General features: G+C 40.1%; 2 protein-coding genes across 8 annotated transcripts in view; one reads left to right on the top strand and one right to left on the bottom strand.

The window, feature by feature from the left end:
* PALLD (palladin, cytoskeletal associated protein) overlaps positions 1 to 24,734 on the top strand; it is a 347,129-nt gene that overhangs the window by 310,684 nt on the left and 11,711 nt on the right. For all 4 annotated transcript variants that reach the window (XM_073341571.1, XM_073341572.1, XM_073341574.1 and 1 more), the window contains 3 exons: positions 941 to 1,162; positions 12,005 to 12,154; positions 23,236 to 23,330. In XM_073341571.1, coding sequence (XP_073197672.1) covers positions 941 to 1,162; positions 12,005 to 12,154; positions 23,236 to 23,330 — 467 coding nt within the window. The remainder of the gene's footprint in view (positions 1 to 940; positions 1,163 to 12,004; positions 12,155 to 23,235; positions 23,331 to 24,734) is intronic.
* The window catches only part of CBR4 (carbonyl reductase 4), a 116,237-nt gene that overhangs the window by 42,840 nt on the left and 48,663 nt on the right, over positions 1 to 24,734 (bottom strand). The window contains exon 8 of one of the 4 annotated variants that reach the window (XR_012158616.1): positions 5,657 to 6,772. The exons of 2 other annotated variants lie outside the window; for them this stretch is intronic. The gene's annotated coding sequence lies outside the window, so the exon portion shown is untranslated. Of the gene's footprint in view, positions 1 to 5,656; positions 6,773 to 24,734 lie in introns of those variants that run through there. One more of the 4 variants, XR_012158615.1, reaches the window with a different exon arrangement.

Here is a 24,734-nt window from a genome sequence, read left to right on the forward strand (position 1 = left end):
TTAATGTCATCAGCCAGATCAAATTAATTTGCAGAGGGAGAATCTGCGAAAGGAGACTTTACATGAGATACCAATATTAATAAGAAAAAGAGTGGTTAGAAATAATATAAAACCTACAAAAGGCTGTTCTATTTTCTGCAGTCTAAGAAAATCAATGATAAAGATTTCTGCTGCTCTCTAGTCTTCAGTTCACTTACCATAAAGCCTACCTCAGACATGTCTAGATGCAGAGTATCTTCTTATGGGTACAAATCAGTAGTAAATTTAAACAAATTGTGTATTTCACACTAAACATTCCTTGTTTGTTTGTTTGTTTATTTATTTATTTATTTATTTGTGTCACTGTTTTTTAAGCAAGGGCAATCTGTGGCAGCAATTGGGTTGGGGCTGGAGACGTGAGAAAAATATGACAGTTGTCGTCATATGCCAGTAATGTAGCTTTGTCACTGCTCAGGGAAAATGTAAACAAAATAATGGTATTTTTATTGTACTACTTGCAGTAAGGTTCTTCACAGACTCCAGCTGTGAACCATATGGTCTCATGGCCATCTGGAAACAAACCCCACCCTAAATCTGCCTACACCCTCCAGGAAAAATCAGTGTTTTTTTTTTTATGAACTGTTTAAGAATATATGATGATATGCTTTGTGTGTTTGGAAAAAAAAGAGAGAGGAAGGAAAGCAACCAATGGCTTTTTTTCTTACGAATTAAATCCTAGGACAATATGAAATGTATGCCTAGTACCAGATGTTTTCATTGTTTTATAAGAATCTCATTTTGGCACAAATTGTTATGTTTTTCTTCTACATGATACAATTTCCTTTTATATGTAAGATCCTAATCAATTGTCAAAGACTTAGGGAAAGAAATTCATTCGAATCACATCATATTATGTAGTAAATGACGACAGACAGTAACACGAACCTTCCTTGTCCGATAGGAATATAAAGTCTCCAGCTTTGAGCAGAGACTGATCAGTGAGATTGAATACCGCCTGGAGAGGTCTCCTGTGGAGGAATCGGATGATGAGGTGCAGCATGGAGACGAGCCCACTGATAACAGTGTGGCACCATATTTTGAGATGAAGCTGAAACATTACAAAATCTTTGAAGGAATGCCAGTCACATTTACATGCAGAGTGGCTGGAAATCCAAAGCCAAAGGTGAGAGAAAGAAGGAAATCTCTTCAGAAGTGTGGAAACTTCTGAATTATTGTATTGATTATCTCTGTAATAACAAGTGTTCCGTGTATTATAAATAGGGTGACCAGACAGCAAGTGTGAAAAATTGGGATGGGGGTGAGGGGTAATGGGAGCCTATTTAAGAAAAAGACCCAAAAATTGGGAGTCCCTATAAAATCGGGACATCTGGTCACCCTAATTATAAGAATAACACGTTTTCTGTCTGGGGGCAGGTCCTCAGGTGACATCTTCTTAGTGTATGTGCTTCAGGTGCCATGTGACCTTCATCACCAAATTTGGTCCACTGGTTGGATAATTAGCTTCCACAGCCTGGGTGCTGGGTACTGACGGAGAGTGCAACGTGAATGCTGATCCATGCCCCCCAATCAGATGGCAGAAATTGTCATAGCTCTATTGAAGCCAATGAACTTATGGTGATTTGCACCAGCTGAGGATCTGCATCTTGGGGTTTCTCTCTAAAGATGCACAGCTAACCATCTCCCAGTCACCTTAGCCATATATAATGGGTGTAAAATTTTCCAAATCACCCAAGTACCATTTTCAAACGTGACTTAGGAGCTTAATTGTCATTGAAAGTCAATGGGACTTAGGTCATTTTTGAAAATGGGACTTAGATTCCTATGTTACTTACAAAAAATGTCCCATATATTTCTGATACATTGTAATGGTGCTCCTCATGCTTCTGTAATTTTTATTTTTTAATGACAGAAGTTTGTTCATCTCAAAATCTTCTCAAAGGTCACCATACCTTCCAGTGAAGCCTTGTCAAAGGAAACTGTCATTGACGGGGCAAAGATTTCTTAGAGGAGTTTACTCCACAGCCCACATGCCAAGCATCACTGTTTTCTTTTAGATTTTTAAAGTTCAAAACATAACAATATAGCATCTCCTGGTGTGGTGCACAGCGCTCAGGATGGGTTTCCTTTGAGAAAATGTTAAATCTCTGTTGATACTAGGTAATTAGTGTGGAAGAAAATGTCCTGTTTAGTAGACTGTGCCTAGTAATTTTAATGATTAACCAGTAATCTACTGACCTATTTAGGTAACTGGAAAACAAAAGCAGCACTGGTTCCTTGTTGGCTTCATTCATAAAGCAAGTACCTTCATAATTGTCCTGCTGGGCAGGGAAAGATGGGAGGAAAGCAGTAATGTGTGGCAGGTTGTCACAGTGTCCCCTTATGGCTAGATACTGTTTTTTCATTTAGATTATTCCATTGAAGCCCAGCCTTCACAGCAGCGAAGGCCACATTGGTAAGTTGCCAGAAATGCAAGGGCGCTACATAATTTACATAATAAATGTATTTAGGATTTTAGTTTGAGGAAAATATACATTTTAAAAATGTGTTTATAGAATGCTGTTAGCATATAGTGTTACACAAAATTATAGAAAGACCAAATGTGTTTGGAGTGTTGCCAGGGCAAGACTAGTTGGGAAAACTGGCGCAGCTTCCCTGGAAGTTCAGCTTTATTGTTCAGCTGAAAGTTCAGCTTCTTGATGTTCAGCTTTATGTCTGAGCTTTATTTTTCAACAGTTTGACTCTGTTACGCAACGTTGTGGTCGCTTTGATCCCTTCAGAGTCCAAATAGAAGAAATATCTCTTGACAAACATAAGTACTTCCAAAGAGACTTTTACAAATAGCAGGCCTCTTTATATAACCTACGAAAGCTTTCCTGGCCTGCTGCTCCTGAAACCCTCTGTCTGATCTGTTCATTTTATCTAGAACACTCCTGTGTTTCCTACTTTTCACCTATTCTTACTGGTAGTCTGCTTCTCTAGAAAGAGATTGAAATGAGTAGCCACAGATTGTGTATCACAGACCTAATACCTTTTCATCTCTAATCGTTAATGTAATCCTAAAGAATGTATCTTGGTGGTGTTTAAGTGCAGTCCACACTGGATTTCCATGTTATAGTTAACTGTAGTCGTCGTCGTCATCATCATGGCAAATCCCAAAGGACCCGGCCTCCTTGCAGTAACCAGATAAACATAGTGACATAATTAAATGGATATAATTAAGTGTCGGATTCAACACCCTATTGAAAAATTTATTAGAAGGTTTTATCTCTGAGCTCTTGATTCAGGCTGTGAGACTATGGACTCAGGAAGATAGAGAATAAGCATACATTTTTCTTCACAACCATCATAGTTAAATATTAGGGTGTGATTTCCAAAAACACTTTGCTCCCATTGAAGTCATTTAAGCCAACATTGAGCATTGCTGAAATCTCACTTAATTAAAAAATAAAATAAAAGCTTAAATTCTTAGGAAACTGAGGGTATGTTACTGGATCTCAAGAACCAACTCAGCAGGCTGTGGATTACATACCCCAAGCTTCTTTTTCTAATTTTTATTTTTGTATTCTCTCTCTGAAACTCAAATTTAATTCCACCCCATGTACTTGATGCTGCTGCACTTTTTACTAATGTAGATTGACTTTAGAATGGCTGAATCATAAAAAGTATTATGGTTATTTATGTTGAAGAAAATAATCCCATAGCCTTTTCAGTCTGTGTACTATTTTCTCTTGTACTTTGTTTCAGCTTTGTCCCACATTTGGACTTGGGAGGCTGAGAGCAATGCTTAGAATTGGCCTTCCTCAATCTAATTTTTCTGGTCAATACTCGTGTATGTACAGAATGAGAAACACAGTGATGCAAACAAGTGGGCAGTATTGCACACAGAAGAGATCAAAGAGGGAGTTTTTAATTAACCACAGGTAGTATTTAAAAAATTCAGTTTCCTAAACTAAAATATACAAAGCTCAATGTGGTATTGGCTAGTCCATTAAGGAGCCAGGACTAACTTCAGGCCTGATCCAATTCTTATTGACTTTGATGGGTGCTGATTAAGATGGGAAGACAAGTCAGGACAGAAAAGTTTCCAACTACGTTAGGTCACTGTAGTTGGGTGTGTGATCTGATGGAGAAGTGTGCTTTCTGCCCAAGGCTTATGAATCAGTTTGGGTGGACCATAGTGAACTATGGTCAATCCCTATATTTGGAGAGCATTCAATTGACTGTTCCCTAAAAACACTGGATTCAAAATTAGTGTACTGTTTGATGTATGTTGTGATAGGGATATTATGCTCCATTTCTCCATTATATTAAAAATATATAAATTGAAAGTGGTCTGTCATCCTGATTGCTGGGGCTATGACCTTTATTCAGTTTGCTTGGAGATGCTTCATGTGTGATTTGCTCAGTTGCTAGGGGTGGAATCATTTCCACTGCTGTTGGGCAACTTGTCAACTGGCCTTCTCTGGAATTACCAGAACATGTCCTTTCCCTTATCTGCTTAAGTATGCCAAGGTGGCAATTCTGAAATGGTTGAGACAGCTCCTATACTGCCATGTCCGGATGCTGGAAATGTTGACACTGGCAAATGAAAGCCTGGAAATTATTTACTCAACTTGAATCACCTTTTCCCCAAATAGTCTGTGAAAGAATAGATTTGGGAGGAACTGTGGTATGTCTAAAATCTAGCATTCATTATAAGGGATCTTTGTAAGTAGGATTATTGGTTTGATTTTTCTTTTTTCTGAACATGCCATGTAAGTTGAATACTGATGTGCAAATTCTGTCTTTAGATATGTTTCTAAAAAATGTATTTCCTTTGGTTATAACTCTCATGATAGTTGTTTTCTGGTTAAAGTGGGAATCAATGTGTGTGAGAGAGGAAATGTGCTTTTTGAGGGATATTTGTCTTTATGATTATGATAATTCCGTACAGAGAGAAATTCACTTCAAAATAGGGGTTAAGTGAGACTTGAGTGGTGCACAGACCTTGTACTGGCCTCTCTGCACAGGGGTGGATGTCATTCACAATGATTTAAAAATAGCTGAATCTGTGGTACAGGGTTGAAAATCACTACTGGTTTTTTAAATACATTCACTTACAGTTTTTGAAAAATCTATTAAAAATATACAGTATCTAAATGTGAGGTCAATGACTACATGGGATAGTAGTACCTTTTATTACAAGGTATCATACAAGGAAAATATTTTACCATATGGGTGGCCTTTGTTTCCAGTAGAAATAGTGATGGTACCATTACTTAACAACCCACAACAGACAAGGGTTACATTAAAAATTCACTCAGAATACAAAGCCGTAAATGGGAACTTTTTTACTACCTGGTGGAAGTGAGTATTAAGCAATCAGTGTATCAAGTTCGGACAACAGGTACAGTTAATATGTGTCTCTGCTTAATAATTCTTGGCATGTTTCCTGATTCTCTGATGAGAGAAGTGTGTTACAAAATAATTACCACTTAATGCAAGCCCAACTAATGTCAAGTAACATTATGAAACATGTGAAGCATGCAAGTTAAAACTCATTTTTGCAGCTATGTCGTTGTTCAGAACCATTAGCATGTGTTTATAAATGATCAAATATCTTTTGTCTCCAGTAAAAGCTCTGTCAGCAAATGAGAAAACATTACCAAAGCTGTTAACACCATAGATTTTCTGCAAGCATGCTGACAGACAAAATGGGAAACTAGTATAACCAGCTATTGAGGAAATGAAATCATTTATAGTGACATGTAATGCCTGTCAATACAAGAACCAGACATGGTAACTATTTTTTAAAGGAAATTTCCACTCATTTCTCCTAGTCTATTGTGTTTCAGTGAAATTTAAAAGTGTCCTTAATTTACTCCCCCAAATGAATGAATTATTGGCTTTGAAGAGTTGGCAAGTATGAAGAACCTGGAAGATTGTAATCTAACTGGAATCTTGCTCTGCTTTGTTGCTTGACTGTTGCTGGAAAACTTCCGAACACATTTTTCTCACTAAATCACTGAGTTCTCACTACAGAAATAACACTCTGGACAACCTTGCTTGCCTTATGCTAATAATCCCATTGGTTTCATGACTAGGGGAAGAAAAAATTCACTCTATACGTACTGTACTGCAAAAAAAGAAATCCATATTCATTTATTGTTCTAACACATCAGCCCATGTATAGTAAGTGGACGTAGCCCTTTTCCCTTCATCTCATAGGCAATTATAACACTGTGAAGACATATATTTTCTTCTAAGTGGGAAAGTTCTTTGAATGGAAATACAGGCTGTATGGCAGGACCTAGAGAGAAACAATGAGAGAGAAAGAGAGTTCACCAGAGGTTCAGGTTTGAACACAAATCACCCTCTCCTGATAGGGTTTTGTTGCAGGGTTCTGGTTAAACCCAGATTGACACCAGTTTTGTAAGTCTGTAGCTGCATTCCATCCATGCACTTATACAAGCAGTAAACTCAAAAGAAGCCAGATGGGGTAGCTCTTCTATTCTGCCTGGAGCTTCCTGTCCTGGCTTTTGGTCAGCACAGCCTTCTTAACTTCCCTGTGTATGGTATGTGCATAGGCTAATCTGCTCCTGATTTGCTTCCAGCCATTAGTGCATCCCGCGGATCCTTCTGATCCTCAGCTGGGAATTAACCCACAAAGTCCTTTGTTTGGGTTGGTGGAGCTGCCTCCCCAGGACATCAGTGGGACTGGTTGTGTCAAGACTTTGAGGCTCCCTCCAGGGGATGTCAAAATATACTGTAGTCCTTGTACTCACTGTTGCAGCTTGTCAGGCATAGAAAGAAAATGGAGAAAGTCAAAGCAGATAAGATGGGTGGTTTTAGACTTACTTTGCCCTCAACTCTTTTCTACAGACATTAAGGTAAGGCAGAGCAGAGGGAGAACTTCCCCTCCCTTCTTGTCTGGCTGATGAAGTGAGGACTGCCCAGCCATGAGAGGAGCTTCTTCCTGGTGCTCCCAGTTTTTCCCACCAGTCAGAGGAGCATCTAATGGCAGAATTATGGCCCCAGACACAAGTTCTCTATTTGCCTCCTTTACAAAGGAAGGTATTTCTCCAGGCTAGTTCCAGAGGAAGGAACTTGCCCCAGCAGCTCCCTATTCCCCTGAGGAGGGAGAGGGAAGGAAACAAATAAATCGTATGTTTGACATAAAATCTCTTTTTACATTATATATTTCAGGGTAGAGATCCAGACCCTCTCCTTTTTTGTTTTTGAATCAGTACAGATTTGCCATCCTAGCAGACACTGGAGAGTGTCTTTTTACTTTGCTTGCTGCTGGCTCCTTTGGGGAGTGGGGAGAAGAAACCCTGTCAAATGCATTTCTTTTCTTGACCCCATTCTCTTCTCTTTGCTGCCTTTTATCATCACAAAATGATGCAACACCTCATTCCTGATAATATGGAGACATGTAATGGCAGCCATCAAAATTAATGAGCTTCCCCTCCTGTCTTGATCTACTTTATCCACTGCACATCTGTGTAAGTCCACAATTCCTTTACTTGTACATCTTTTTATGATGGAGGTTTACATAAGGGAGCTTCTTATTTCCTTGGATTCAACTGCACAGACCCCTAATGGTAAGTCTGCTAATTGCATCTGATTGTAATGTTTATGCAAATGGATACCCTGCTCTCTTTTGGCATCTACTGTTTTTACCAGTTGCTCCTGGTCTGTTATGGGTAAGGCTACGATTTAGTCGTGGGTATTTTTAGTACAAGTCATGGACAGGTCATGGGCAATAAACAAAAATTCACAGCCCGTGACCTGTCCATGACTTGTACTAAAAATACCAGTGATTAAATCTTGGAGGGGGGGGCACTGATGGGGGGATGCCTGGGGCTAGCAGCACCAGTTGCCGGGGGCCAGGGACTGTTGCCCAGGCCGCTGGAGCAGCAGCTGGTGTGGCTGTCCCCAGGGACTCTCTAGAAATGGCTGGTGTGGCTGTGTCGGGGACCACCTGAGGAGCTGGCCCTGGAGCCAGCTGCTTGGGCAGCCCTGGGGTCAGCCAAACTGACCCCCGAAGAAGTCACGGAGGTCACAGAAAGTGGCAGAATCCGTGACTTTCATAACCGCCATGAGACACAGAGCCCTAGTTATGGGTAATTGAAATGTAGTGGTGAGTGGCATTTTAACTAGGCCAGATACAGGGGCCAGCAATTTTCAGAAATAAATGCCTTAAGTTAAGCTCCTAAACCCATATTTAGGCATCTAAGTTAAGTGACCTCTTTTTCAGAAATGTTCAGCATTCACTGACTTCAACAGAAGCTGCTGAGCAGTCAGCATTTTTGAAAAAGAGGCCATATATTTAGAAGCCTAAATACAGGCTTAGGAGTCTAACTTTATGCATCTTGGGTAAAATGTTCAAAAGCACCAAAGGCCCAGATCCTCAAAGGATCCTTAGACCCAGATCTTCAAAGGTTTTTAGGCAATTAATCAATGGGAGTTAGGTGCCTAAACACCTTTGAAGATCTGGGGCTAAGTGACTAAAGCACCTTAGAAAATTTTATACTTTGGTCACAATTTCCAAATCTCCTTTTTGCTTGTGCTGGAGGCTCTTAAAAACTGGCTTTATGGAATGTATACAAAAATGAACATTACAGTAATGTTTTTTTCTGGTTACGTCTGTCTTGAACTCTTGTCCTATACTTAAGGCCCTACCAAATTCACAGTCCATTTTGGTCAGTTTCACAGTCATGGGATTTTAAAAATGGTAAATTTCATGATTTCAGCTTTTTAAATCTGAAATTTCAGTGTTGTAATTATGGGAATCTTGACCTAAAAAGGAGTTGGGGGAGGGGGGTGGCAATACCACTACCCTTACTTCTGCGCTGCTGCTGGGGGCAGCTGTACCTGCAGTGCTGGGCTCCTGACCAGTAGCTGCCGCTCTCCAGCTGCCCAGCTCTGCAGGCAGCACCACCGCCAGCAGCAGCGCAGAGGTAGGGATGGCCGGGCATGGTATTGCCAGCCTTATTTCTGCGCTGCTGCCTGCAAAACTGCGCCCTCAGTCAGCAGCTGCTGCTCTCTGGCTGCCCAGCTCTGAAGGCAACACAGACGTAAGGGTGGCAATACCGCAAACACACCCCCCGCAACTCCCTTTTGGGTCAGGACCCCCAATTTGAGAAACGCTGGTCTCCCCTGTGAAATCTGTATCGTACAGGGTACAAGCAAACACAAGACCAGTTTTCACTTTCCATGACATGTTTTTCATGGCCATGACTTTGGTAGGGCCCTCCTTATGCTACGCTACAACCCGGTCTTGCATATTAGCCTGAGAATAAAATATATAACTACTTAAAACCTTACAGAAAGGTCCTCTCTTATTTAATAGAGAAGTTAACCATTCTGTAGAACTTTAACCCATTATATAGTTGGGATGTAGTTCTCTAAAGTACTATACTTTGATTTAAAATGTTGGTATTTCCTATGAAATTTTTAGAGTATTTAGAGTATATAAACCTATTAAATGTTGATAATACCCTATTATTGTTTAAATATTATTGTCAGTCCTACACTTATAGTAAGGTGGGATGTATCTGTCTCTTCAGGGAATGATTAAGCATGTTATTCAACAATTAAAATTTAAAGAGAAAAGTTGTTACATTACATATTGAACTGGGGAGTGAGAGTTTGAGTACCATGCCTCTTCATGGTTATTTGGTTCAGATTACAGAGTAACAGCCGTGTTAGTCTGTATTCGCAAAAAGAAAAGGAGTACTTGTGGCACCTTAGAGACTAACCAATTTATTTGAGCATGAGCTTTCGTGAGCTACAGCTCACTTCATCGGATGCATACCGTGGAAACTGCAGCAGATATTATATACACACAGAGATCATGAAACAATACCTCCTCCCACCCCACTGTCCTGCTGGTAATAGCTTATCTAAAGTGATCATCAAGTTGGCCCATTTCCAGCACAAATCCAGGTTTTCTCACCCTTCACCCCCCTACACACAAACTCACTCTCCTGCTGGTAATAGCCCATCCAAAGTGACAACTCTCTTCACAATGTGCATGATAATCAAGGTGGGCCATTTCCTGCACAAATCCAGGTTCTCTTACCCCCTCACCCCCCTCCAAAAATTATTCGCAAAAAGAAATGGAGTACTTGTGGCACCTTAGAGACTAACCAATTTATTTGAGCATGAGCTTTCGTGAGCTACAGGGGTGGTGGAGGGGGGTGAGAAAACCTGGATTTGTGCTGGAAATGGCCCAACCTGATGATCACTTTAGATAAGCTATTACCAGCAGGACAGTGGGGTGGGAGGAGGTATTGTTTCATGATCTCTGTGTGTATATAATATCTGCTGCAGTTTCCACGGTATGCATCCAATGAAGTGAGCTGTAGCTCACGAAAGCTCATGCTCAAATAAATTGGTTAGTTTCTAAGGTGCCACAAGTCCTCCTTTTCTTTTTGGTTCAGATTAGTCAGTGTAAGGGTATGATGAGCCTCGGGAGGCAATCCAGGCCAGTGAGAGGTTGTGTCACCACTTGCTCTGAAACCTAGATGTCTTACAGTGCTTTGCTGCTATATCTTCTAGCCTGGAACATTCACAATGAGCCTACAGACATGCAGGTTGCACTCTGAAATAACTGTGCTAGACAGCTCTGGTTCAGCAGCCCTGAACGCAGCAGCCTGTCTACATCCCCACTCAGGCTTCCAGCAGCCTTGGTTACTACTTGCAGCATGACCCCAAGACACGCTAATTCCCAGACTTTCCTAAAACTGTGTGCGCTGCAATGTCCATCCCTCTTCTGGACAGTTCAGAGAAATAATAATGTCCGTTTGTTCCTTTAAAGAGACACAAGCACATCACATAGCCTATTAACTTAACTGGGGTAAATACACACCCTTCCCTTTAAACACAGCACTGAGTTGGTTTATAGTAAAAAATAAAACAAATTTATTAATAATAGGGCATAGGTTATGTGATGCCAACTAAAGGAATAATGTTAGAAAGGGTTACAAGCAAAATAATACAGTAATATTGTATACTATCAGTTGATTCAATTGTTTATCACTTGAGGTTCAGACCCCCCTGTCTTGATAGACCAGTAAACCTTTGAAATGGATTCTTCTGAGGATTACCCCTCAAAGTAAAGTTTATTCAACCTGTGAAGAAGATGACATGGAGTCTGGTGATGAAGGAAGCTCCGTGCTCTTTCGTCCCCCCGCTGTCTCGATGGTCCTGTTTACTACTTGGATGTAAATACGGACCTTCATTGTCTTTTCCTGAAGATTGGGCTGGTCAGACAATCAAATTTATATTTCTTTGTCTAAGGCAGACCTGCCCACCAACTCCCCCTGACAAGCCTGGTTTCATCACTTTAGTCATAATTCTAGCATGTATCTATAACTCTTAAAACCCATCATGTACATACATCATCCAAGAACATTAATGATCAGTGAGTTATTAGCTTTCAAATGATACCTCACAAGGCATGTTTTGTACAAAGATTATTACAGAAGTGTGTGGGATGTGATTACGGAGTGCTTACAGTCACAAATGGGCATCTAGTAAAAGTGTGACTTATCAAGTATAATTATCACTTGTTTTTATACTGACTCATCGGCATAATCATTCCTGTAACCATCATGGTTTTTTTCCACTAGGAAAAAAAGCATTAATATTCTTAAATTATTTTTCCAACTTCAGATTTAAATAAAATACAGAAAAATTATTTGATCTAGAATATTTCTGTAAGTGCTCAATTGTCACTTGCTTTTTGGAAACCGAATACTACCCTCTAATCTAACTTCTCTGTGTGGATGTTTGTGCTTTCCCTTCTGAAGATTAGAATTCTGTAACAGAAACATTTATTACATCCAGTTCATGGATTCAGGACCGAGCCCAGTTCTTTACTCCTTTTAGAAAGAGGTTTTCTTTCTATCCACACTAGTGAGGTTTTCAACAGTTGAGAGTTGCTACCACTGTTAAATGAGAAATGATGACAATACCCACCCACTTCTGATCATCCACCCTTTGTTTTCTGCTACAGATTTATTGGTTCAAAGATGGGAAGCAAATCTCTAAAAGGAGTGACCACTACAGAATTCAAAGAGAACCGGATGGGACCTGCTCTCTCCACACTGCAGCCTCCACCCTGGATGACGATGGGAATTACACTATCATGGCTGCCAACCCTCAGGTAAATGGAAGTTTGGCTGCAGAATAAGCTTCTGTAAACTTACTCTCCTCTGACAGTTGTGCAATTTAATTAGAGATGAAGTAATCTTAAAGTATGTAATACTTAGACTTCATCAGCAGGGTGGGACCACTGTGCCTCTACGCTTAGGAAAAAATGCTATGGAATGGTTATTTTGTTTGTTTTTCATTATCATTTCTTTGCCTTCAGCTGACACTGTCTAAATGTCTTGACAGAGCATGCCTTAAGTAAATATTATGCAAGGTAAAATAGGCAAGGGTCCCAGCATAAGTAACTGAACACAGCTAAGCTGTTGGTTACACTTCCGCTGATGGCACTTATTGACACAGTTAGTCCCACTGAAACCAATGGGACTATGTGTGCTTCTATGAGTGGGACTATGAGTAAGGCTTTTAGATTCAGGGCCTAAAACTACATTACAATAATAAGGCTGAAATGCAATCCAACAAAAGCCAAGGATTATATATAGCACGTAGTATGTGTAATGTGGCAGCCTGATGTGTAGGAAACATCCTATGGTCTTCCCTGTATGTTCTTCTGAAACTCACAACATGATCTTGCTTTGTAATCTGAGTGATTCTTTACATATGCAGTAGCTAATGAACTAGAGCTGTGGTGCATAACAGAAACCTATTATCACACACATTGAAAAAGTAACACAGTGGACATAATGCCTGAAGTCACAGGCTATGAACACTGGAAGTCATTTTTTCAACCCACTTTTTCCTAGTTTAGCAAGCTGAAGGCAACACTGCTTGAATTCAAGTCATGAGAGACCAAAGCATTACCATAGCTTAGAGAAATAATAAATAAATGCGTTCTGCAGCACCGAGAACCTTGCCAAGATCAAACTCACAAATACTTACTCTGTAAAATAACAAACTTTATCATTAAGACACAACTTAATCTAAACAGGACTGTTGTGCTCTGTTATGCACGTTGCTAGGCTACTTAGCATGACACTTCCATTTTTGCATAGCTTTTTAGCTGTCAATACCTCCTCAAGTTGCTACATATATACAAATGGTAGCTTTAAGATAGACCTTGATACCACAAATTGTATTGGATAAAACTCTCAAATGTAAATGTTATTTCAACATTATATAAATAGTTCCACAAGTCCCTGGATAATCTTTACAAGCTGGACACTTCCTTCATACAGAAAGCACTGTACAACAACTAAGTAATACACCTACCTATTTGTGTGATAAATAATGCAAACTGATAGCAGATTTGTTTGGAATAAAAAAATAAACCACCACACTCCACTTCATCTTGAGAATGCTTAGGTTCAGTATTTGAGGCCTGATTCAAAACCCAAGCAAGTCAATTGAAAGAGTCCCATTAACTTAGGGTTTTTTTGGATCAGTCCCTAGGTGAGATTTACAAGTTTATTTAGTACCTACTTTTGTTTCTCTGAATATCACCAAGAGGCTACTGACCAATCTGATGACAGAGATGTGACCCAGACAATCATCACTGACAACTGATGGCATTTAACAGTGCTACTTTTTTAATACAGTAAAAAGTTCTTCTTTATTCCCTGTTTTGGAGTCTGAGAAAACAGCTGTGTGAACTAATGAGAAAATCTTGTGCTCATGTTTGCTTGACTTTGGACAAGAACCAGAAGCATCCTCCTCCGGATCCCCTGGATCAAAACTTGGAAGTTTATGTTGTTATGCAATATAGAAAAAAACATTTGAATGGTTCACCCAGCCCTTTATGTTCTTTCTTCATAATGTAATTCCCAAGTAAATATAATTATGTCTCCCAGCATTAGTTTATTTCTACTATGCATTTAGCAGTTCAGTGGAGGCAAAGAGCAGCAGTGGATTAATGCACGAGCCTTTCACACCAGAAGACTTAGATTCCAGGCTGGTTAAGTCATCATACATGGAAATAAGTGTGGTTTGTCCTCCTAATGCTAATGGAAATCTGTCCGCATCTCAAAGCCACCACAAACATAGGCAAAATTAGCAGCTTCTTTCCAGGAAAAGCATAGTACAAGAATATGTATTAAAGCACTGTACAGAGGGTGGGGTCTCAAAACAGGATTCTAGTGGATTGGCAAAATTGTGTTAGTACAGGTTACACAGTGCTGCTGCACTTTGCTAGACTCTGGCCAGTACTATTAGCCCCTCATTTTATGTGCACCAAACTAATCTAAATATAAAAGGCAATGAAGCTAATCCTCAAATGATGTAGATGTAGTTAATTGATATAAAGGAGCTATGCCAGCTGAGGATCTGGACTGATATTGTGAAATTTACACAAGTAGGATTTACCAGCTTATCTTGGAAGAAGAAAAAGTAAATACTCAATTCTTGAGTGTGTGTGTGTGTGTGTATAATATACACACACACTCACACACATACGACAGTTAATGTTGTATAAGTATCTACATTATTGTCAGGGTTCCCTCCCCACTTTAAACTCTAGGGTACAGATGTGGGGACTCGCATGAAAGACCCCCAAGCTTATTTCTACCAGCTTCAGTTAAAAACTTCCCCAAAGCACTAATTCTTCCTGGTCCTTGGACGGTATCGCTCCCACCACCAAGTGAGTTAGACAAATATTTAGGAAAAGGACCACTTGGAGTTCCTATTTCCCCAAAATATCCCCCCAAGTCCCTTTACCCCTTTCCTGGGGAGGCTTGAGTGTAAAAAAGGTGAGCACAGACCAGACCCTTGGGATTTTAGGACACTAAAACCCCGATCAGATTCTTAAAAACAGAACTTTATAATAAAGAAAAAAAGTAAAAGAAGCACCTCTGTAAAATCAGGATAGAAGGTAATTTTATAGGGTAATAAGATTTAAAACACAGAGGATTTCCCGCTAGGCAAAACTTTAAAGTTACAAAAAACAGGAATAAACCTTCCTCTTAGCATAGGGAAAATTCACAAGCTAAAACAAGATATACTCTAACGCATTTCCTTGCTATTACTTACTATTTCTGTAATTTTAGATGTATCATTCAGTAGGAGCTGGATTACTTGCTTCGTCTCTCTCTTTGTCTTGGAGAGAACAACAAAGAGCACAAACAAAAAACCTCCCCTCCCGCCCCCCAGATTTGAAAGTATTTTCTTTCCCCATTGGTCCTTCTAGTCAGGTGCCAACTATGTTAATGGCACTGATTAACCCTTTACAGGTAAAGGAGCGATTTTATGCTACCCTTAGCCGTATGTTTATGACAACTATAGAAACCTGAAATCTGGGATTTATAATCTGGCAACAAACTGGGTTCACTGTAAAGCCTGGAATACAGCATCTTAACCAAGGTGCAAACTTTGTTTTGCAAATTCTCCAATAACTCAGTTTTGTGTGTTTTATCCCATTCAACATTGCTTTACACGTATTGGTAACCTCCCAATGGCTAGCCTCCTACCAATGCCAGTAAGTGTGGGTGTGGATCCTTACCGTCTCACACCTTCCTGTTTTTCTTCCTCCTTTTACTGCTTCTCTCTCCCCTTCACTCTTTTGTAATGTGGAGTAGCAATCAGGTGCCCCCTCACTATCTGACTGGCCATCCCCAACCCTTCCCCTGCTGCTACCATCTTCCCTCCACTTTCTAGGCCATCTTCTCCTAGATAATGCCTCACCCATGGTTTCTTCACTTCCCAGTTCCATAAACTGTCCAGTTCCCTAACCCTCCTGTTAGCGTTTTCCATTCTAGATTCTTTCCAGTCCTTTACATTTCTTTTTCTGGATGCCCTCTTGCATCTACATCCCAGTAAATTTAGCTAGAAATGAGTTAATTCACTGCCCACAAGCAAAAAGTTAATGTATGGGGCGCCTAAAATAGAGGCTTGCTGGTTCCAGATGTTTTTTATAGTCTTATAACTCGTTTTCACAGGCCATGTGCAGTAACTTATTGTAACACAGGTATTTGTCTGGTGGACTAAATGGGTCAGAGGACTGGGGATACAGAGACTTTCACCTCTAGCTCTCCAATTCTAATCTCTGCAGTAATCAAAAGTTCATTACCCTTTGAAAGCTATTTAGTGACTGATGTGAAATTTTGTTAGGGGAGTCCATCCAGTTCCTAGTGAGTGGCTGCCCACATCGTGGTTGGCACCTTTTATTACCAGTGTTACTGGAGACATGAGTATGGAGTCCAAAGCTCAGGTACGTCTGCAGACTGATGCAGGGATGCTTGGCACTACTGCTGCCCATGTGGTAGCTATTCAGTAGATAAAGATCACTTCACTCTTTAGGGCACCTAATCCATGATTTTTCAGGAGCATTAAAGTTGCGCTAATATATGTTTAAAAATAATGCTTTCTGTGACATAAATATGATCCAAAATAGCACTGATGTGCGTAGCATTTGTTTTATGAAGTTAATAACATATTTCAAAAGCTTTTACATCAGTTTCAGATATGTAACACACTTTTAAAAAAACCCTGCCTCAAATAGAAAACAATTACCGTCTACAAATACTCTATTCTCATTTCTTGAGCAAATCCAACCTATGAAACTGAAAATAACTACAAAACAGTTTTGTGGTTATCATTACACCACAAAACCCTAACAGCTGATAACTAACAGTTAAAACAAATTCTCTGTCCTTACCATCTTCTGTGGTGTCGTCTTCTCAAAACATATGCACAAAGGCTATCAACTTCATGAAATTTGTTAGTCTCTAAGGTGCCACAAGTACTCCTTTTCTTTTTGATTGTCTTTGTCAGCTGCTCAGTATATTATGTATTGTACATGCTCCAGTTACCTTAGAGCAGGTAGAAAATTAACATTAAAATTTTTCTTTAACAAAAAGATGACTTTTAAAAAGAAATTATTCCCCCTCACCTCAAAAAATAGGTTTTTTTCAGAATATTTTGATTTTTCAACAAATCAGGTCTAAATGAACATTTTCATTTAGTTTTGATTTGAATCTACTTTTGTTTGTGAATTATTTTGTTGAAAATTTCCATGTGCAAATTGTGAATGAAACAATTTTTTCTGTTCAAAATGTTTCATAGAAAATATTTAGAGTTTTTCAAGGAGCGCTAATTTAGAATACAGCCAAAAAGTGCAAACACTGCAATACTAGAAAAATAGAAATTACTTTTAAAATACAGATTCATCTTGTGCAATAAAACTGAGAAGGATCTGATACAACTCAGCCACATATGTAACTCACACCTGAACCATGGGAGGAACCAAAATCCAATATCTAAACATGGCCAAATTTTCATGGATTCAAAGGCCAGAAGGAACTATTATGATCTGGTCTGACCTGCATAATATTGATTTGATGTGATTGCATTTGAAATCTAGACTCTGTAGCTCAGTCCCATATGCTAATGAAAGCCATTCATTTAAAATTAATACACAGTGCAAAATCGTTGTTTTGCAAATTTGCTTCTAAAGATAACGCTGTGCATGCTGACTTCATTGTGGCCTTTGTAATGGAGCCTTCTGAACATAGGAATTCACTGCTTGTTTGGATTAAATCAAACGTTCTAATAAAATGTAAGCTTTTTGCCAGGTATTTCAGGCACTCAAGAAAACAAAACAAGTTCTACAGTTATTACATAGCCAGATGTTTACCAACAGGTCAAAGCAAGAAAAATTAGCAGTGAGCTTGCTGTGTATATAACACAAATGAAACTGCAATCACGAGAATGGAGCTGGTTTGCATTAGTAACACTGCACTTTGTGTTTTATTACTGTGCATAGTGTAAGGCAGAATCTTTTGTCTGTGGTTATGACAGGAAAAAAACATGCTTATATCATAAGAACGGCCATACTGGGTCAGACCAAAGGTCCATCTAGCCCAGTATTCTGTCTTCTGACAGGTTTCAGAGTAGTAGCTGTATTAGTCTGTATCAGCAAAAAGAACGAGGAGTACTTGTGGCACCTTAGAGACTAACAAATTTATCTGGGTATATGTTTTCATGGGCTAAAGCCCACTTCATCAGATGCATGCAATGGAAAATACAGTAGGAAGATTTTATACACACACACACACACACAGAACAACAGTGGCCAATGCCAGGTGCCCCAGAGGGAATGAACACAACAGGTAATCAGCAAGTGATCCACCTCCTGTCCCCCATTCCCAGCTTCTGGCAAACAAAGGCTAGGGACACCATCCCTGCCCATCCTGGCTAATAGCCATTGATGGACCTATCCTCCATGAACTTCTCTAGGTTTTTTTGGAATCCTGTTATAGTCTTGGCCTTCACAACATCCTCTGGCAAGGAGTTCCACAGGTTGACTGTGTGTTGTGTGAAGAAATACTTCCTTTTGTTTTAAATTTCCTGCCTATTAATTTTATTTGGTGACTCCTAGTTCTTGTGTTATGAGGAGTAAATAACACTTATTTACACCATTAATGATTTTATAGACCTCTATCATATCCCCCCTTAGTCTATTTTCCAAGCTGAAAAGTCCCAGTCTTATTAATCTCTCCTCATATGGCAGCCATTCCATACCCCTAATCATTTTTGTTGCCCTTTTCTGAACCTTTTCCAATTCCAATATATCTTTTTTGAGATGGGGCTACCACATCTGCATGCAATATTCAAGATGTGTGCATACCATGGATTTATATAGAGGCAATATGATATTTTCTGTTTTATTATCTATCCCTTTCTTAATGATTCACAACATTCTGTTCACTTTTTTGACTGCTGCTGCACATTGAGTGGATGTTTTCAGAGAACTATCCACAATGACTCCAAGATCTCTTTCTTGAGTGGTAACAGCTAATTTAGACCCCATCATTTTATATGTATAGTTGGGATTATGTCTTCCAGTGTGCATTACTTTGCATTTATCAACATGGAATTTCATCTGCCATCTTGTTGCCCAGTCACCCAGTTTTGTGAGATCTTTTTGTAGCTCTTTGCAGTCAGCTTGGGACTTAACTATCTTGAGTCATTTTGTATCATCTGCAAATTTTGCCACCTCACACTGTTTACCCCTTTCTCCAGATCATTTATGAATATGTTGAATAGGACTGGTCCCAGTACAGACCCCTGGGGGACTCACTATTTACCTCTCTCCAGTATGAAAACTGACCATTTATTCCTACCCATTAAGTCCTATCTTTTAACCAGTTACAGATCCATGAAAGGACCTTCTCTCATATCCCATGACAGCTTACTTGGTGGGTGACCTTGTCAAAGGTTTTCTGAAAATCATCTAAGTACACTATATCCACTGGATCCCTGTCCACATGCATGTTGATCCACTCAAAGAATTCTAGTAGCTTGGTGAAGCATGATTTCCCTTTACAAAAACCATGTTGACTCCTCCCCAACAAATTATGTTCATCAATGTGTCTGACAATTTTGTTCTTTACTATAGTTTCAACCAGTTTGCCTGGTACTGAAGTCGGGCTTCTGGACCTGTAATTGCAGGATCACCTCTCCAGCCCTTTTTAAAAATTGGCATCACATTAGCTATCCTCCAGTCATTTGGTACAGAAGCTGATTTAAATGATAGGTTACTTAGGGGTGACAGTGGACGAGAAGCTGGATATGAGTCAACAGTGTGCCCTTGTTGCCAAGAAGGCCAATGGCATTTTGGGATGTATAAGTAGGGGCATAGCCAGCAGATCGAGGGACGTGATCGTTCCCCTCTATTCGACATTGGTGAGGCCTCATCTGGAGTACTGTGTCCAGTTTTGGGCCCCACACTACAAGAAGGATGTGGATAAATTGGAGAGAGTCCAGCGAAGGGCACCAAAATTGATTAGGGGTCTGGAACACATGAGTTATGAGGAGAGGCTGAGGGAATTGGGATTGTTTAGTCTGCAGAAGAGAAGAATGAGGGGGGATTTGATAGCTGCTTTCAACTACCTGAGAGGTGGTTCCAAAGAGGATGGTTCTAGACTATTCTCAGTGGTAGAAGAGGACAGGACAAGGAGTAATGGTCTCAAGTTGCAGTGGGAGAGGTTTAGGTTGGATATTAGGAAAAACTTTTTCACTAGGAGGGTGGTGAAACACTGGAATGCGTTACCTAGGGAGGTGGTAGAATCTCCTTCCTTAGAAGTTTTTAAGGTCAGGCTTGACAAAGCAGTGGCTGGGATGATTTAATTGGGGATTGGTCCTGCTTTGAGCAGGGAGTTGGACTAGATGATCTCCTGAGGTCCCTTCCAACCCTGATATTCTATGATTCTATGTTACAGACTATAGTTAGTAGTTCTGCAATTTCACATTTGAGTTCTGTCAGAACTCTTGGGTGAATACCATCTAGTCCTGGTGACTTCTTATCATGGTTGCAGGGCTAGCTGCACCTCTGTCCCCTTTCTGGTCGCTGGACTGAATGCTGCCTTTTCTGGACTGAATTCTGCAATTCTCCCACTCTTATACTGGCTCCTGGTCTACAGTGCCCAGTGTATCCACCATTCTTATCCAGCAAGTCCAACAGGGCTCATGTGCCTGCAGTTCTTCCCTTTGGGAGTCTGTGACCAGTAGTGTATATAGTGATCAGACAGCTTTCTTAAAACAAAAGCATTGTTTATTTTGGTAGTAGGAATAAAGCACCAGAAAAAGGATTTTTTTTAAATTGTCTACACATATGTCTGTGACCTAAACATTTACCATCCCCTGATGGAAGCCTCGACAGGTCTAACTTGCTCAGACAGCCCCAGTGGGGTCCTGTGTCTCAGTCTGCTTCTCCCAAACAACTACAGCCCCTCTCTGGAGACAGGGTTCTTTTTAAACTGCTATAGTTCTTTTGTTCTTCTGTGTCCCCGGGCTTTGACCCATCTTGTCAAAACAAGTCCTGTAGGCTCAGCAAGAGATCAAACGAGTACTCGGAGCCAGTGATTCTGGTATTGTCCCTGAACAACTCTCAAGTGTTTGCTGAAAGGCTGGCTGTGACAGAGTGCTAGGTATGAAACCCTGAGTCAGCACTCTGTTCACAGCAGCTCCAATCAGGCATAGCAGATTGGAGCTGATGAGGCAGACCTGTGCCTAATTTGTGGGTGCGGCAGGGCAGTAAGGCTAATTAAGTCATTAGCCAGAGCCCACAAATAGGCACAAGAAGGAAGTGAAAAGGGAAAAAAGCAGGCAGTGAGAGGGAGATTGCTCTCTCCCTGCTTGTAAAGGCACTAGGTATGCTTTGAAGGTAGTGGGACTCAATTATAAATAAACTGCACAAGGTGTTGGACCAGCAACACCTGTCTATGTGGTTTGTAGACAGAGACAGAAGCAGGACCAAGGAGGCCCTGGTACAGTGGCTTATCTTGAGGTGGTGTTCTCTTTCCTGCCATTTTTCCAGATAGACTCCTGTTGAGTTAAACCAAAGTCCTACAAAAACACCCCAATAACTAGACCAACAGACTCTATTCATAAATTATCACAGGGCACCTCCAAATCTGTCTCAGCTCATACAGCTATTAGAAATGTAAAAGGAACATCACACACTTTTTACATCATAATGGATGCTATGTACCATGTTTATTGCACAGGAAAGATATTGGAATAGCCCCGAAATGTTCAATGCCCTGATTTCTACCACTCCATGTGAGTGTCCACAACAGCAGAGTCCTGAGAAAAAGTCCAGGAAGGAGGGCGTCTAGGCCTTAGAAGCCCCAAAGCAGGACCTATCCCTCCTAAAATATACTAAATCCTGCCCTTCTGTCTGGAAGAACTTGAGGTTTCTCCCCTTGCTGCTACTCCTTTGTAACCTGCAGTTCTACAGACATTTCAGAGGGAAAGGAGTAAGTTACATCTTACTGTTATCGCCTAATTTATTGCCTTAGTGATAGTCCGATCCTTATCCTGGCCAGATGCCGGTATCTGCTGGAACATGAGCAGTCTCTTGTTTGGCAGTTGGGAACATTCATGTTTATCCACTGGACCAAACAAATATATTTATGTGAGGTCTATGGGAAATTTCAGCAATTTCTGTTAACTTGGATAAACAGACACTTAGTGCTTAGGGGTCTTGTTGAAGATGATAGACACTGCTGGAGAATCGGCTTTTAATACAATCAACGAAAAAGCACTTGAAATGCACAAATATGTATTCTATTTTTTAGTAAACTAAAATCTTTCAAAAACTTAGAAGCTTTTTGGTTACTTTTAAATGCTGTTTTCATCCCCTCTATGGCTGAGAGCCCAAACGACTACTTACCTCTGTTTAGCAAAGCTGAATGGACGCTCCAAAACCCAGATTTCCCACTGTGCTGTGAAATGTGCAGACAGCTGTCCAGAAATACATATTTTTTACTGGTACCAACCTTTCTCTCAGAGATTTTGCTTCATGAGTACTGGAAATCAAATGCCTTGTGTGGTACATTTTGTAAAGCAGCACGTATACATGTTATCTATCAGTAATAACTGTATTTCAAGGTGACTGCTTTTTCCCCCCCTGCTTTCTGATTTTATGCAATACAACTTCTTTTCTGAATGTGAAGACATCAGTGGTGCAAACAAAACAATGACTGAGCTGCCACAAGCTCTGCATATAAAGTTCGTTAGGTATATTTTGGGTGTGACTTATAGCCGGCGGAGGAGCAGCTGGATAATTTTACTACTGGATAACTAAGAATCAATGTGAATGTTATGCTGATGTTAAGAACAGTCAGCAGCATTACTAAATGGTCCATCAGCGAGAGCAGAGTCAGCAGCTGGACCATTGAACAGCATAAAGGAAAATGGCAATATGTCTAACTACTTTATTCTAAAGGCAATAGGTATCTCACTGCTATCTGTACTAGCTGTATTCCAGATAGTGCAGAATTTTCCCCCTTTTGAAAGGGCAACCTTGTAGGATACAATAAAGTAGACCTCATAAGTTTTTATTGATGATTTTTTGTAACCACAGAATTGCTTCAGTGTGTTCACAGTTGGATTGCTAGCTGTAAAAATAGGGAAAGTATTGATGGCAGTTGGGATGTTAACTAATTCTGATGGGAACTCCCTTCTTGTGGAAGAAAAGATTTTGAAAGCAGGGCATCCGTAAAAGTTGGCACCAACAAGTGAACTTCAGGCTCTGGGCATTTATTAATACGTTTGTTTAGTGTTTTGGGGAAAATCTATTCTGTTAAAATTGTTTATTTTTAATAAAATAATTTGTTTTTTTCACCTCAATGTTTGTAACAGGGCAGAATAAGCTGTACTGGAAGGCTGATGGTTCAGGCTGTCAATCAGAGAGGACGGAGTCCTCGAACACCCCCCAACCAGCCTCATATCAGAAGGTACTATAGATGTTTTCTTTACACATTCATCACTGCAGCTGCTAACCTAATCTTCTCTTGTATCCAAAAATCCCTATAATTCTTGGCACCATCAGATGTACAACAGGCAACTTATCTTAGTTTTTTAACCCTTGACCTCCCTCCCTTCCTTGTTAGTCATGTTCACCTGCTGCATCTTGTCCCAGGCCTGGTCTACACCTAAAACTTAGGTCAACCTAGCTACATCATTCAAGGGGTATGAAAAATTTCATGCCCTATGCGATGTAGTTAAGTCACCCTAACAACCACAGTACATGCAGCTAGGTCAATGAGGGAGTTCTTCCATTGACCTAGCTACTGCCTCTTGGTTAACCAAGTAGAGGATCCCAATTCAAGTGTCTGCTGTGGTGCATCTATTTGTTCTGTTCATTGATTATACCCACTGCAGTATCTTGCCATCAGCTGCCAATTACAACACAGAGTATAGATATGACAGCACTAATTACTACATTCAGGATGAAATTAATGGATTTTGTTGCTCACAAAAACAGTTAGCAACTGAGGAAGTATATATGGTACAAATACTGCATGGAAAAAAGAGCCCTGCTAAATATTAAATTAGATACTAGAAAATCCTGGTAAAACTGTGGTCAGTTGTTTATGAGGATGATTCTCAGATCCCCCACCCTATTTCTCCACTTTATTTCCTCCTTTCTCAGAATTCATGTTAACCTAATCCTTATTTCTGGACAAGAAGGCCTGGTATGCATTTCTCTCTGGATCTCATAAGCCTCAGTCCTGAGTTGGCCAAAAGGTGGTAAATCAAGTGTTGAAAAGTATTCTCACCCACCCTCACCTAGTGCTATGCAAACCGCCTCCATACAGTTCCAGGCCCAGGGATAACAAGGAGATGATCTCAAGGCCTAAATTCAAACCCTTTCCACAGCAGTGTGTTGCACATTCATTAGGCCACTAAGCCCCCAAAAGCTAGTTGTATGTTCATTTTTCATAGAAAATGTAGTGGAGAAGCTATTTCAGGACTGCACAGCCACTGATTCATCAGTAGGTTGATATTCAATATCCCTTGTTGCACTGAATCAGCACCTTTGCAATTCAAAGCCTCTTATTAATCTGTGACCAGAAGAGCTGCCACGAGGAATTGTGGGTCAGAGCTATAAGGAGCCTGCAGGTCACTTAACTTCTAGAGAAGACAGTGTAAAAGCCTTTTGGAGGGGCTGGGAGCAGAAAGGAAAACGAAGATGAGTGAGAGGGAAAGAAAAGAGGAAAAGAAGAAACAGAGAACACTAAGCAACAGAGATCAGTCTGGCTATGTTCTTTAAAAGAGCTCTTTGGTTTTTGAGCCTGTCCAAAAATATTTGTATTTCTCCAAGACAAAAAGAAATGAACACAGATATGAAGGTTGAT

This window comes from Lepidochelys kempii, chromosome 4 (genome assembly GCF_965140265.1).
Source record: "Lepidochelys kempii isolate rLepKem1 chromosome 4, rLepKem1.hap2, whole genome shotgun sequence".
In the NCBI taxonomy this organism is placed as follows: Eukaryota; Metazoa; Chordata; order Testudines; family Cheloniidae; genus Lepidochelys; species Lepidochelys kempii.